Raw genomic sequence first — 14,105 nt, forward strand, 5'->3', positions numbered from 1 at the left:
GTGGGAGAAGCCACCAGAACGTTTACCTTCTGAATAATACATTCAGACTCACAAATACAGATACACATACGATTACACATACAAATATTTGTTCCAGCTATTAAAATAATCACTTTATCGTTTATGAAAAATAGTGGCTCACTTTGGCTGTGATTTGATTCAAATTAAAAACTTGTCTCCTACTTGAATTTCTATGTGATTTGCAACACAGGATTGCATTCAGACAGCACAAAATGTCATGAAGCCTTGTTGCGGCAGCTTTTACAGTGTTACACGTGCCTGGAACCTGCAGCCATGGCGCTCTTTTCTTCACGGCCTGTCTCACACTTGCACTCTTCCACCACCATCACTCGCTTCTCCCGGACGTCGGCTCCACAGCGCAGAGGCACAGTAACAGTCTGAGCTTTTGATGGTGCACAGCGGGAGCAGGGGGCCCGCCGGTGGAAGGCTCCTGTCTCAGGACTCAGTCCTTCAAACTCTCCTTCAGACGGGACAAAGAGGGAGCTGCATTGGCCGAAACACAGCTTGTTGTGTACTGTCACTGTTTCGCATCCATCTGCTGTCACATGCTGGGAAGATGACAGCGAGGGTCAGGTTTAGGGTAAACACAGCAGCTATAGACATAAATGTTTCCTTTACCTCTGAGAAAGTAAAAATCAGCGCTTCAACACCACAGCTAATGCAGACTGTAATAATCTTTTTTTTTTTAAAAATCAACACTAATGTGACTAACAGTGAGAAATTTCCAATATTCTGTGTAGTCGTGTAAGAAGTCAGTTAACCTGACGCTGATTTGCATGTGCATATTAATGGGCAAAGAACTGAAAACGTATGATTCTTTGGCTCTTACCTGAGTGAAAGGTACTGCAGTGCATGTCTGCTTCATGTCCTTCAGGTTCACTGGCAAAGACATCTTGCCGCCTTTATCTATGACTTTCTGCCACATTTGCAGGCCCTGCTTCTTCTTTAGCTCTAACTCAGTGGGGTTTTTAGGGCGCAGGTTGTGTAGTGGATTTACAGGAGCCTTGTTGCCCACAGCCTGACCTGGACGACCGCGAGACAAGAAGGAAGGGAAGGGCAGTCTGGTACTGTGGGAAGGGGCTCTTCTGGGGGTCAGTCCTCTTCTGAAGAATCCAGACTGGGTCAGGGTATGATGGTCCAGCTGCACAACCTTGACAATCCCCCGGACAGGTTCCTCTGGTCCGCTGCCAGATGACTCAAAATCAACCCTGGATCCTTTCACATACGAGCTGTAAGGAAGTGTAAGAGCCGCCGCTGTCCAACTTGACAAAAAGATAAAGGCGATGAGGAGAGCCATACTCTGAGGAAAAGTTGGATAACTGGCAGAAATGACTTGAAACACTGAAATTATTTTAAAATTTACCACTATTGACTTTAAAACATTTAATTAAAAAAGAAATCTTTGTCTGGTAGTTTGTGGTCCAAGGTTCCAAATGGCAACCTTGCTGTCAGTGCTTTGCCAGTATGGCGGAGGGAGTCTTTTTATGTAGGTGGCTGCCAATTCTCACCTGCGTTTAATGCAAAGAAGGTGTCACAATTCCCACACCAGACCAGACATCACACCCAGCTTAAAAGTCCAGGTCGTGGATGGTTGCCAGACTGAGAGGATTTTAGTTTCAAAGCAAGTGTGGAAAAGACGGTCATAAAAACATAACATTTGAAAGGTGAGCTTGATCTCGGAGTTCAAACTAATCCGATCTGGGCTGATTCCACAAACACTAATTATGCTGCGACTTTTATTTAGAATGCTTTTAATTAAAAAATAAGAGAGAATATTTACAACAACAACAAAAGAACATCAACAGATATAGAAGTTTTTTCAACAGTTGAATGGAAAGACCTTCAGTCTCCTTCAGCATAGAGGAAGTATGAACACCATTCTTGTAAAACATGGTCTAATGTTTGCTATTTGCTGCCTAACAGCACCAAATATCCCATAGGTATTCATCTGGTTATAGAAAAACATATAAGATATCAATATCTTTTAAATAAAAGTCTTTTCTTGTCCTAGCACACAACCGCATATAATTTTTTATTGGCAGAAATGACTGCAGTGCTGATAAGAAAGAATTATAAATAAATAAATATAACGGTAAGAAAACATTAACAGTTGTGGGAATTTATTAGAATGAATCACTAAATTAGAATTCTTGATGCACAATTAACCTAAATTCAACCTGGAGGTCTGGGATTTTTACGTGTATGCGTAAACACTCAAAGTATACTCGCACAGTTTCAGAAAGACTTTTGAAACACTGTCTCATCAGCTGGGCCGGTCATTCAACAGGTGTTCCTGCTGCCTTTGACTGTAAAGCAATAATGAGTTTATGTTCCCCGTGTAAACAAACAGTCTCCTTCCCATGTATTCCCGCAAGCAGTTTCTTAGCCTCTCCCTTGGCATCCCATCATTGCGCCATTAGACTTGATTGTGCTCTGTCACCCGTGACGTGATCACATGCTGGCTGTTGAAAGCAGACTAGCTGACAGTCTTATAACAGAACCAGTGTTTAACTTTCTCATATACAAGCCTGGGCTTTAAAAGTCACTTTCCCCTCCCTTCTTCTCAGTTTCTGCTTCCCAGAATCACTATTTAACATTAGCGCATACAATGAGAAAGATTAGGAAAGGTAAATGAATCTGGTTTATTTGTAGGTTTTTTATCACATGCACTCATGTGGGTGACATTTGTAGTATCAACCTTATTTACCAGCAAGATAAGTAGTAATTCAAGGTTATGCGACTGTGTTTAAAAAGCATTCAAGGTCTATTCCTCCAGCTACAGCATGATCATTCTCCACTAGAGGGCACAGTTTACAAACTATTGCCTCCTTCTTCCATTCAATTGCCCCTTTAGTATTTAAACAAACCTCCAGACTGTGACTGTGTGCATTTTACAATCAGTATTTTTGTAGAGCCCCTCTGTTGTTTCACTGCTTTTCAACAAAAGGCTGTACTGACAGGTTAGATCTGCTTTTCTTGCTTCCTTATTCTCAAGGGTTGCCACATCAGGTAGCTCAGGATGTGTGATTTGGCAGATATCTAAAGGCCTTCCTGATATAACTGCAAAAGGATTTGTGTCTCCTCCCAGTATTGAACTGGGAATCTTTGGACTCCTGTTCATTTATACCATTCTCTAGAAAGACACCAGTAAATATTTGAATAAACCAATGACACGTCAGCAGCTTGTTGTGGGGGTTAAAAGCTGAACAGGCGGCTTTTGTTTCTGTTTATTCAAATGACAAGTACACCATATAAAAGATGGCCCGTCATAAACTGTGACAATAAAGTTACTCCAGGAAGTAATGCATTAGAATTATTCACATACTGGAAGGAAACGGTCCATGAATGTGTAACTTTGTGAAAGCCCGACTGCCAGCTTTTTCCGACAATACCAGATTTGGATGAAAATATGTTTATCTAGTATGCAGTTTGGGCATTAACTTTCTGGACAAATCCGCTTTTTCGATTTCTCTATACGTCATATTAAATTACATTTTAAATCAAAGAATGGAAATGTGACTAAAAAGCAGACTTTTAACTTTTATTCAAGAGGTTGAAAGTAAAAATTTTGCATTAACTGTTTCGGGATTGCAGTCATTTTTATATGCAGTCCCAGATTTTTGGAAGCTCAAAAGTAACTGGTCAGAGTAACAATTTCAACACAAGGAGTGATTGAAACCATAAACATCACCAACTGCTGTGTTTCCTTTCTTGAAATGCTCTGTTATGCCACTGTGGCCTTCACCTTCAAGGGCTGCTTGTTTGTGGGTCTGTCTGCATTCACTTTTGCCATCAGAAACTGAGCATGCTCTGTTGGGATGAGATCAGATGACTGACATTGACATTGAAGAATTTCTCTTTTCTTTGCCTTTAAGGACTTCTTGGGTTACGTACATTTGTTTTGCATCATTATCCATTTGCACTGTAACACAAAGTCCTATCAGTTTTGCACCAGCTGGTTGCATCTAAGCAGAGAGTATAGCCCTGCACACTTCACAGTTCTTCCTGCTGCTGCTATCGGCAGTCATATCATCAATAAACATTAGTGACCCGATTTCACTTGCAGCCATACATGCCCATGAGCCGTTTCTTTTCTTCTTCATACTTCTTCCCAGGTAAACTTTGGTTTCAACTGCCCAAAGGTTTCTTTTTGTTTTTAGAGCTGTGCTGACTCTTTAGATGATGTCTGGCAAAGCCTAATCTAATGTTCTTGAGTGTAACCAGTGCTCCCTACTGTAATTCCTCTGTATTTCCATTCATGATTCATGTTGTGATTGGAGATTTTGGCACTGGTACGACTTTCAGGACTTTTGGTGCTGCTGTCCAGTTCATTCCTTTTTATGATTGCAGATTGTTGATTTTGCCACTTTTAATGTTTTTCTCTGTGATCATTTATTGTTTGGTTTTTTTTTTTGTTTTGTTTTTTTCAGTCTAAATGGCCTCATTCACTGGCAGCTTTATGTCTTTTGAAATCATATTGAGAGTTCCAATCAACCACCAACAAATTGAGACTTGATATTTAGAATCAACTGGAGGTATCTGCTTAATTTGTTATGAAAAATCAGCGGAAATAAACTCATCTGGCCATTAAACTGTTTGTCAGAGACTTTATCTTTAAGATTGTCCTCGGGAGATTTTATTCCTAAGTGTATCTACTAAAAAAGTCTATATTTTATAAGAATTTTATAAGAAAACAAACAAACAATCAATCTATGATCTATGACATCTTGAGGTAGTATGATCACATTGTACCACATCAAGATGTTTTACATTTTTTTTATGTCATCAGGACACCACAAAGCCAGCTAGAAAACATAACATACTATACTATAGAATACTTCTGAAGTTTATAAGTTGGGGACATTGATCAAAACTCTTCACTACTGTCTGTAACTTTAACCCAGTTCATATTCAACAGGCCGGGCTTCAGTCTCCGGTGAACAAAGACGGAATGACTGTGCTTAAGAAGGGTTTTATTTTCCACAATAAAATGTTCAAGGTTTAGTGTTATTGTTATTGTCCCACTAGAAAGTAATATAATCAGGTTGCAGATAGGTATGTCAGTGGTAAAAACAAAAAGACATGGAGTCGTTTAGTCCTCCAGGCAGATTAATAGAAAGACAACCTCAGGGGAATAACTCAAACTCCCAAAGAAATGTCTGGTTCAGACTGAGGTTATTTTAGTTAACTAAAACTCAAACTCAAAATTGAAAACATTTAGGAAAAAATATTAGAAAATGAAAACTACAACACACCAAATAAAAAAAATACAGAAAATGTTGTTACTTTTGGTAATTTTGGTCAAATTTGTGAAAACAACCTGCATGAGGAGGCATTGGTTCATATATTTACTGAAAAAGGCTGTTTGTGAGTCTGCTGCCTTGATAAAACGTTGTGTTTGTATGCATGTCTTTAGTTTTTTTGACCTGTGTGGCTAAAAGACAGATGGCTCTATGGTATAGTGGTTGACACATTCACCTACACATAACATTTCCCCAATTTGAGACTGGGTGGAGGCACAGTAGATTGGTACTCTCAGTGTTGATACGAGTCCCAGATAAAAGGGACTTTCCATATGCTTGAAGTTCTTATAAGAACGTTGACCTAAAAAAGAACTTAATAATGTCATAACGCTATCAAACATAATCAGATGTTGAGGTTTATCTGTTTTATGATGTTTATGATGGCTGTGGCAGAACATGTGACTGTAAAACCGGCTGCGTCACCAGCTAGCACACACACACACACACACACACACACACACACACACACACTGTGTGATCAATCCTGACACACACACTGTGTGATCAATCCTGCTTAGTATAAATTGAAATGTATCAAATAAAATTAACCTGTGGAAATATAATTTACTTTACTTATTAAAGTGTTTTAACCATACTGATCAAATATACCTTTTCATCCCTCATGCAATTAAACACCTGTTTGTTGATATTAATATGTAACTTATACACTTTGTTAAGTCTACTTATTACCTGCCACTATTTTTTTTCTTAATGCCTGAATACTAGACATTTTCCAAAGCTTGAAGCAGACTGTTGAACCACGAGATTTAACTCAAAAGATTAAATTGGAGTGGATATACTAAAAAATATGAGTTCATTCAACACTAACATGACTGATGTTCAGGGTTGTGTAAGGACTTCATACATAGAAAAACTGTAAGATAATGTAAGCAGACGATTAAAACATGGAATGCTAATGGGAAATTAAACTAAAAAACTGAACGTGAATGATATGAACTGCACTAACTTTTTTAATAAGTAACAGTGGCAAAATAAATTGTATTTATTTATAGCTGTCAACATTTTAAGAAAAACAGTTTCTTACTACATATTAAATTAATTTTCTGATATCACTGAAAATCCGAAGGAAAAAGACAAAAATAGGGAACAACATACGTAAGAAGAAAAGTTGGCAACTGGATTTCTTTAGGTTTGCAAAGACATTTCACCTAAAACTACTCAATCTACTGAAAACTACTCAAGACTTCCAGTTGCCTCTTTTTACGCTTGATCGGGGTGACTGATAAATTACACAGACATAAAGAAAAATACTCTGGAAATGAGTTCGTTCATTCTAGCAACATCAGTAAAATAAAATGACAATGTAAGAAGTGACACTGTTACAATAGAAGTAATGGGAGCTGTAATTTTTCTGCATGCGCACAAAGTAATCATAAAAAAAGATTGATGAAACTGTTATGGTGATGAAAAACTGTGATAACGGATAAAAAATGAGTGAAACTGTTATGGTGATGAAAAACTGTCATAGTGGAGGAAAAATTGTTTCCGAGCATGGAGGGCAATCCACAGATCAGCGCTCCTGTCAGTTAATGCTCACTGGAAATATTCGACCTGAATGTGACATGTTTGCATTGAGCGGGAGCACTGTAGCGATAATTGGTGTTATGTTGTAAGTTAGTTAGCTAAGGCTAAGCAGACCATCTTTTCTCTTCGACCTTACATTAAATAGACATAATGTTCAGTGGTAATGTTCAAATATACCTTTTCATCCCTTATGCAATTAAACACCTGTTTGTTGATATTAATATGTAACTTATACACTTTGTTAAGTCTACTTATTACCTGCCACTATTTTTTTTCTTAATGCCTGAATACTAGACATTTTCCAAAGCTTGAAGCAGACTGTTGAACCACGAGATTTAACTCAAAAGATTAAATTGGAGTGGATATACTAAAAAATATGAGTTCATTCAACACTAACATGACTGATGTTCAGGGTTGTGTAAGGACTTCATACATAGATTACTTTTGAAGTCTGTCTTATCACCAGTGTTCATGATAACTTAACTGCTTTCTGTGTCCTGCAGATAAAAGCAGCAGCATTAATGGAAAATTCAACTCTTATCAAGTCTTTCTTTAATAATTAGCTTACGTATTATCTCCGGCCACTTTATTGGCACCTCTTACTAAAACCAGGTTGGACTTACATTTGACTACAGAAATGACTTCTATCTTCATGGCATCAATTTAAAAAGGGACTATAAATACTTTTTAAAGATTTTGGGGCTTATTGACGTGAGAGCGTCACATAGCTGCCTGAGATTTGTCAGCTGCACATTCATGGTGTAAATCTCCCCTTTCACCACATCACAAAGATGATCTACTGGATTCGGATCTGGTGACTCTGGAGGCCATTTGAATACAGTTAACTCATTGTCATATTCAAGAAGCCAGTTTGAGATTACTTGAGCTTTGTGACATGACACTGTGGTCATAAAGAGAAAGAATACTCGGGTAGGGTGTGGCATTTAAATGATACTGAGTTGATACCAATGGGTTTGATACAATGCAGGATGCATCCGTGGTTTCATGTTGTTTACATCAAAATGAAACCCTACCATCCATCTGTGTCACAGTAGAGATTGAGACCCATCAGAATTTTAGTCAGAAAATTGCAGTTTCAGTTTCCTGTTCTTGGCTGACAAGTGTGGCTTTCTGCTGACGTCACCCATCTGCTTCAAGGTTCCACATGTTTTCTGTTTAGAGATGCTCTTCTGCATTTTTGGTTGTAAAAAGTGGTTATTTGAGTTACTGTTTCAGCCAGAAAACTGTTGCTCACTGGATATTTTCTAATTTCTGGACCATTAATTGTAAACACTAGAGACGGTTGTGTGGGAAAATTGACAAGCCTGTCTGGCACCAACAGCTATGCCATGTTCAGAGTCACTTAAATTACTTTTCTTCCGTATTTTGATGCTCAATTTGAACTTCAGCAGGTCGTCTTGACCATGTGCATATGCCGAAATTCACAGAGTTACTATCATGTGATTCATATTCGACTTATCAAACAACTGAGAAGGTGTACCTAAAAAGTTGTAAAGTAAGATAAAAAATTCAAGTAAACTACAATCAATTATGGCACAAGTTCAGTTTGTTCTTTTTATTATTTAGAAGTGATCATACATAAAAAAATAAACTCATAACATTAATTTAGTGACTGTAAACCACTGACACAAAGAAACCAGAGTTCTCTGCACTGTGCATCATTTCAAGTGTATCAGCACATACAGCAGGAGACCCTCACACAAACATAAATAAATCACAGTATAAGTGTGTACAGATACATCGTTTTAAAAGTAAAAAGATGTTACTAGCTTTTCCTCTATCTTTGTATGAAAGCTTTAAAAACCAGAAGAGGCAGAGCATTCAATGTTCAGCTGAAAATCTGCTTTGAATCAAATACTAGAAAACTTTCCACAGACAAAACCGCTTAGCAAAATTTCTCCAAAGTTGAATTATCAATCTTTTCCAGCCTTGCAGTAGAGAACCATTGAAACCACCATGGCAGCGATCTGCAAAGACAACAGTTAATCAACATTAGATCTAACTACAGTGATCTGAGATGAGATACAAGTTACAATGTGGACAAATTCTGTGTCATATTCTGTACTCTGTAAGATGCAAATTGCTGAACAAGCTGTGGACTTTGCTGCAACTGTCATGCCATTTATAAGGTAAGGTTGAGTCAAATTATGGGATGTTAACTGAACTGTTTATTTTATTCAAAAATAAATAAGGTGTTCATTTGGGCTGAAACTATTTCCCCTTACTTCAAGAGTCAAATCAGTATGAAAATTAACTTTTTTTAAATATGTTGTTTCACAGTAATAAAATTAAAATGAATCACCCAGAAAAAAGACACACACACTGTGTCATCTAGTATCATTTATAAGTATATGTAAGATATATGGCCATAAAGAAATTGAAGATAAAAATATACACAATAGATAATAACTAGCATGCAGTATATAACTGATGGATGACGAACGTGAACGATACCTCGAGAGCAGCGATCCCCATTGCCACACCTGCAATGACCAGAGCGTTGTCCTCTATCAGCTGCAGCAGTTTGTCAAAGCAGCCATCGATGTTCTAAAAGCAAAACAAATGTTTTTAGCTGAGGATGGGAAACACTGCTGTGCACTGTACATTGGATTCATTCTGTTGCTGACATGCATAGAATTAGGCCAAATGTAGGCTGGTCTCATACCGAACGTTGCGCTTTATTTTCATTGCATTTCTCAGCACTGATGGTTGAATTACAGCATGGGGCTGGATAGAGAGCACCGTTACTGTAAAAAGGCGAGTCTGTAAAATCTGTGTAGTTCCTGTATCCACAGCATTTAAGCTAGAAGAGAGCAAAAAACTGTTAATGCAACAAGTTTTTAATTACCATAACAACAGAACAAAATTACGACTACAAGTTTGATTAATGTGTAAAATGTGAAGTAATTCAAAACGTTAGTCTTAAAATTTTGATCAAATAAACCTCCATGTGCAGATAGATCACAAACCTTTCTCTTAAATAAATAAATGGGTACAGTACCTCTTTCATTGTGTTGTTCCAGACAGAAGTCAGCTGGTTTTCATTTCCATAGTTGTTTTTAATGCTCTTTTGGACGTTTTTCTCCAGTTCCTGAAGAAGCTCACCAGCCTGAGAGACACAGACAGACAGTAGCACGTTATCATGCTTTTTAGTTTCTAAATCTGACCATTGGCAGCTCTTGCCAGATTTTGCTCTTCAGAGCTACTTACCACATCTTTGAAGACAAAGAGCACAATGGCTCCTGCAACCTCGATGAGGAAGATAATCAAAACAATACTGAAGAACTAAAAGGGGGAAAACGAAAAAGCATACTGTAAAACATTCTTAACAGCATACTCTTAAGGTGTCAGTGGAGAAACAGATGTATAGTTACAAGAAAGTACCTGCTCAAATATGAAGCTAAAGAGTAGCTACAGAAGAATCACAATCTTAAGTCACTATACAGTACATGTCCATTAATACGGTAAAGTTTTCAAGATGGCTATTTACTGTGCATTTCTAAGTCAGTGTAACAGCAAACCCAGCCCTAAAACACATTTATTTCCTGCAGTGTTTGTTTTTTTGTGTGCAGTACATTAATTGGCTGTTGGATATGCCTTTCCACACTAACTGCCATTTGTACACTACGAGTTTTGTCTTCTTTATCCACTCACATCTATCATATTGCCTTTAGCCTCATTAATTTGACAAGAACTAGCGTCAGCAGTCATAAAGTGCTGGCTCTGGTAAGTCAGACTGTTGAAGAATCTTTCAAGAGCACCTGCACCTGTTTTCAAATGTATCGATAGCACACGAAGAAGAAATTTACTGATGTGTCAGTATTTGGTCACATCATGTGTGAGGACACACGTCTTTAAATGAATGGCAAAAGGAAATACTAAACACTTCTTTTAAACATTTTTCTGACTCAGCTGACTTAAATATAATTCTCTCTACTCCCCAGTTATAAACTGAAATTGTCATCTCAAGGAAAGACTTTGGTGCCATGTTATATTTTATTGATTTGGGCAAAGTTGCAAACTTTATTATCCTACTATTACAGACACAGAAGACCATATCTGCTGTTCTTTCTTTCTTTCTTTTTTTACAAATGTTTTATTCATTTATTTTTATTCCAAACTTTGCTCACCGTCAGCAGCATGCACTTGCTCTCCCTGATGGCACCGCAGCAGCCCAGGAAGCCAATCAGAACTAGTACAGCACCCACGGCGATGAGCAGGTAGCTGACGTTTGCCAGTTGTGATAAGGAGGAGGTGTCTTCCACCTCATCCAGTATATCCAGAAAGGAACTCCTGTCCACCTGCACCCAAATTCCCACACCCAGAATGACGGCACCTGCTAACTGCAGGTTTATGAAGAAAGAAAGGAGAGAAAGAAAAGAACTGTAAGATAATGTAAGCAGACGATTAAAACATGGAATGCTAATGGGAAATTAAACTAAAAAACTGAACGTGAATGATATGAACTGCACTAACTTTTTTAATAAGTAACAGTGGCAAAATAAATTGTATTTATTTATAGCTGTCAACATTTTAAGAAAAACAGTTTCTTACTACATATTAAATTAATTTTCTGATGTCACTGAAAATCCGAAGGAAAAAGACAAAAATAGGGAACAACATACGTAAGAAGAAAAGTTGGCAAATGGATTTCTTTAGGTTTGCAAAGACATTTCACCTAAAACTACTCAATCTACTGAAAACTACTCAAGACTTCCAGTTGCCTCTTTTTACGCTTGATCGGGGTGACTGATAAATTACACAGACATAAAGAAAAATACTCTGGAAATGAGTTCGTTCATTCTAGCAACATCAGTAAAATAAAATGACAATGTAAGAAGTGACACTGTTACAATAGAAGTAATGGGAGCTGTAATTTTTCTGCATACGCACAAAGTAATCATAAAAAAAGATTGATGAAACTGTTATGGTGATGAAAAACTGTCATAGTGGAGGAAAAATTGTTTCCGAGCATGGAGGGCAATCCACAGATCAGCGCTCCTGTCAGTTAATGCTCACTGAAAATATTCGACCTGAATGTGACATGTTTGCATTGAGCGGGAACACTGTAGCGATAATTGGTGTTATGTTGTAAGTTAGTTAGCTAAGGCTAAGCAGACCATCTTTTCTCTTCGACCTTACATTAAATAGACATAATGTTCAGTGGTAATGTTCATCTAATCTGATTTATGGGGAAAAGCAAATATTCACATTATCGAAAACTCTGACTTAAAGCCATATCTGAACAGAGAAAGTGGGCTAAAATGTACGTCTTATTGAGACTACCTATAAAAGAGAATAATTCATACAGCCAAATGAAATGGTTTGGCCTTTTTTGATTCACTACTCTCTGTAAAGTCTTCTTTGTAGTCTGGTGTAGGATGTGAAACCAAGCTGTTGAAGAGATGCAGACAAACAGAAGTTCTCTCTTTTTTCCAACTTACAAAGATGCCGCCATTGAAGATGAACATCATAATTTTGAGAAAGCCGGAACAACACATTTTGGCTGATTTCTGTTTTTTCACTCTGTTGAAGAAACAAGAACAAAAAAAATTATGTCAGTTCAGGTGAAAACAACTTATCTAGTGTAATTACAATTATTCTTTTTCAGCATTTAACATGGGGAACTTTTCTTTTACTGCTGAAATTCAAATCAATAGCAAGAGGCAGACAACAGAAGCAGTGGCCAACATGGGTCACTCTGCATTCGCTTGGGTTAAACATTAACCAAAGTAGCTGGCAGCAAAAGAGTGGGGGGTCGTAATCTTCTTTAAATATACCAATCGTTTCATGCTGACGTCATGCAGTTTCGGTTGAAGCATTGCCCAAGTCTACATGTTATTTTTTATTCATTTTGCTGCTAGTTATTTAAATCATCCTACTCTAGGCACCTCAGCTGGGTGATATGCTTGCTTCTTTTTTCCTTGCATTAAAGTCTGTATTTGGTTGAGTTGAGGTAAAAAAAAATAGCTTCCTCTAGCTTTGAACTGCAAGTGTGCTGAAATATTACAGCTGAGGTACCTTATCAGGTTAGTGGTTTCACAGTTTAGGTAGCACAGGAGTGCCATAAAAGAGGCACACACAACCCCTTGTCCATTAACTTGCATAACCTAACATGCCTGTTCCTGGTATCAGAGAAATAAACTCTGTTTTATAGTGACTGTCATGTTCTTCCTTATTGCAGCTTTGACAACAGCAATCAATTGGACCTACTTTGCAGCTGCAACCTTGTTTCCATGAGGCAATAAAGTTCCCTTATAACACCTCCATGTTAATTTCTGAATACATACTCGAGCAGCCACAGAAGAGGGGAATAAATTACTTAAACTCTAAGAAGAAAAGATGTTTCTGCACCAACACTTTTAATAGAAATGCAGCAGCTAAATAACTCAGTTTGATGGTTTTTTTTGTTTTTTGTACCTGTTTTTATACAAAATAATAACACTTGGATATTGCTAAGGAATAGTAATCATGTCACTACAACTTGCCTAATGTTAATAAAATCCTTTGATTACAGAACAAACCATTCATCATCCGGATGAGCTTTAGATTAAGGAAGATTAATAGCAGTGTAGTTGTGGAGTTTGAATTAAAAAGTGAAGAAAGCAACTATACCTGTGTTGTACTGAGGTGTGCGTGTCCGCTGAGGTCTGATCAGCGAGGAGTGTCTGTGCATCGACGATTTGGACTGCCCATTTAAGTTCTCACAGGTCGCACAACCCCATGACCAACACGCCCACCATAGGACACACACACACACACACACACACACACACACACACACACACACACACACACACACACACACACACACACACACACAGGGTTCAAAGTTATTTTCAATCACATTTCACAACTTTCCATGACATTGAGATAAGTTTTTATGACTAAATGTCACGAAGACAAAAAAAATCAGACAACAACATCATATAAAGCAATTTAATCTGACAAGAGATATTTTCTCAGGTGACGTAATTCAGTCACAAGCTCCTATACAAGGGTATCTGGGAAGCATGTTTTCCAAAACTTCCTGGTTTCATTGTTTTCTTGCAACTCATCAAGGGCTGAAAAAAAATACTAATTTAAAATTCAATTAATAATCCAGGTTTTTCATAACAAACACGACTCACACAATCACAATTGTGCTCTACACAATAAGATCTTTCTTGGTGATCAGTCCAATCAAAGAAACCATGGTGATCAAATCAATGCAGG

The 14,105-nt window shown here is 37.6% G+C and overlaps 2 protein-coding genes across 2 annotated transcripts; both read right to left on the reverse strand.

Moving 5' to 3' along the window:
- Window positions 1–269: 269 nt before the first annotated feature.
- dand5 (DAN domain family, member 5) lies at window positions 270–1,318 on the reverse strand. The gene is made up of 2 exons (XM_086297622.1): window positions 851–1,318; window positions 270–569 (listed from the first exon to the last, which is right to left on the reverse strand). Exons 1-2 carry the CDS (start codon window positions 1,316–1,318, stop codon window positions 270–272), a joined length of 768 nt encoding a protein of 255 aa, XP_086153748.1.
- Window positions 1,319–8,416: 7,098 nt separating this feature from the next.
- Window positions 8,417–13,639, reverse strand: tspan34a (tetraspanin 34a). The gene is made up of 8 exons (XM_086296089.1): window positions 13,506–13,639; window positions 12,335–12,416; window positions 11,021–11,233; window positions 10,101–10,175; window positions 9,892–9,999; window positions 9,556–9,693; window positions 9,345–9,437; window positions 8,417–8,857 (listed from the first exon to the last, which is right to left on the reverse strand). Exons 2-8 carry the CDS (start codon window positions 12,389–12,391, stop codon window positions 8,804–8,806), a joined length of 738 nt encoding a protein of 245 aa, XP_086152215.1. The 5' UTR covers window positions 12,392–12,416; window positions 13,506–13,639; the 3' UTR covers window positions 8,417–8,803.
- Window positions 13,640–14,105: the final 466 nt, after the last annotated feature.

Source organism: Aulonocara sp. 'chitande type north' Nkhata Bay, linkage group LG6 (genome assembly GCF_057382095.1).
Source record: "Aulonocara sp. 'chitande type north' Nkhata Bay isolate Kocher_YH1m ecotype deep benthic linkage group LG6, A_spYH_male_GT1.1, whole genome shotgun sequence".
Lineage (NCBI taxonomy): Eukaryota > Metazoa > Chordata > Actinopteri > Cichliformes > Cichlidae > Aulonocara > Aulonocara sp. 'chitande type north' Nkhata Bay.

Excerpts from the sequence above, each read along its gene's own strand:
- dand5 (XM_086297622.1), bottom strand. The coding sequence starts at position 1,318 with ATGGCTCTCCTCATCGCCTTTATCTTTTTGTCAAGTTGGACAGCGGCG. Across the intron at positions 570-850 it reads CTGCAGTACCTTTCACTCAG|CATGTGACAGCAGATGGATG; the intron begins GTAAGAGCCAAA and ends TCATCTTCCCAG.
- tspan34a (XM_086296089.1), bottom strand. The coding sequence starts at position 12,391 with ATGTGTTGTTCCGGCTTTCTCAAAATTATGATGTTCATCTTCAATGGC. Across the intron at positions 11,234-12,334 it reads TCTTCAATGGCGGCATCTTT|TTAGCAGGTGCCGTCATTCT; the intron begins GTAAGTTGGAAA and ends ATAAACCTGCAG. Across the intron at positions 10,176-11,020 it reads GCAAGTGCATGCTGCTGACG|TTCTTCAGTATTGTTTTGAT; the intron begins GTGAGCAAAGTT and ends TCCCCCTTTTAG.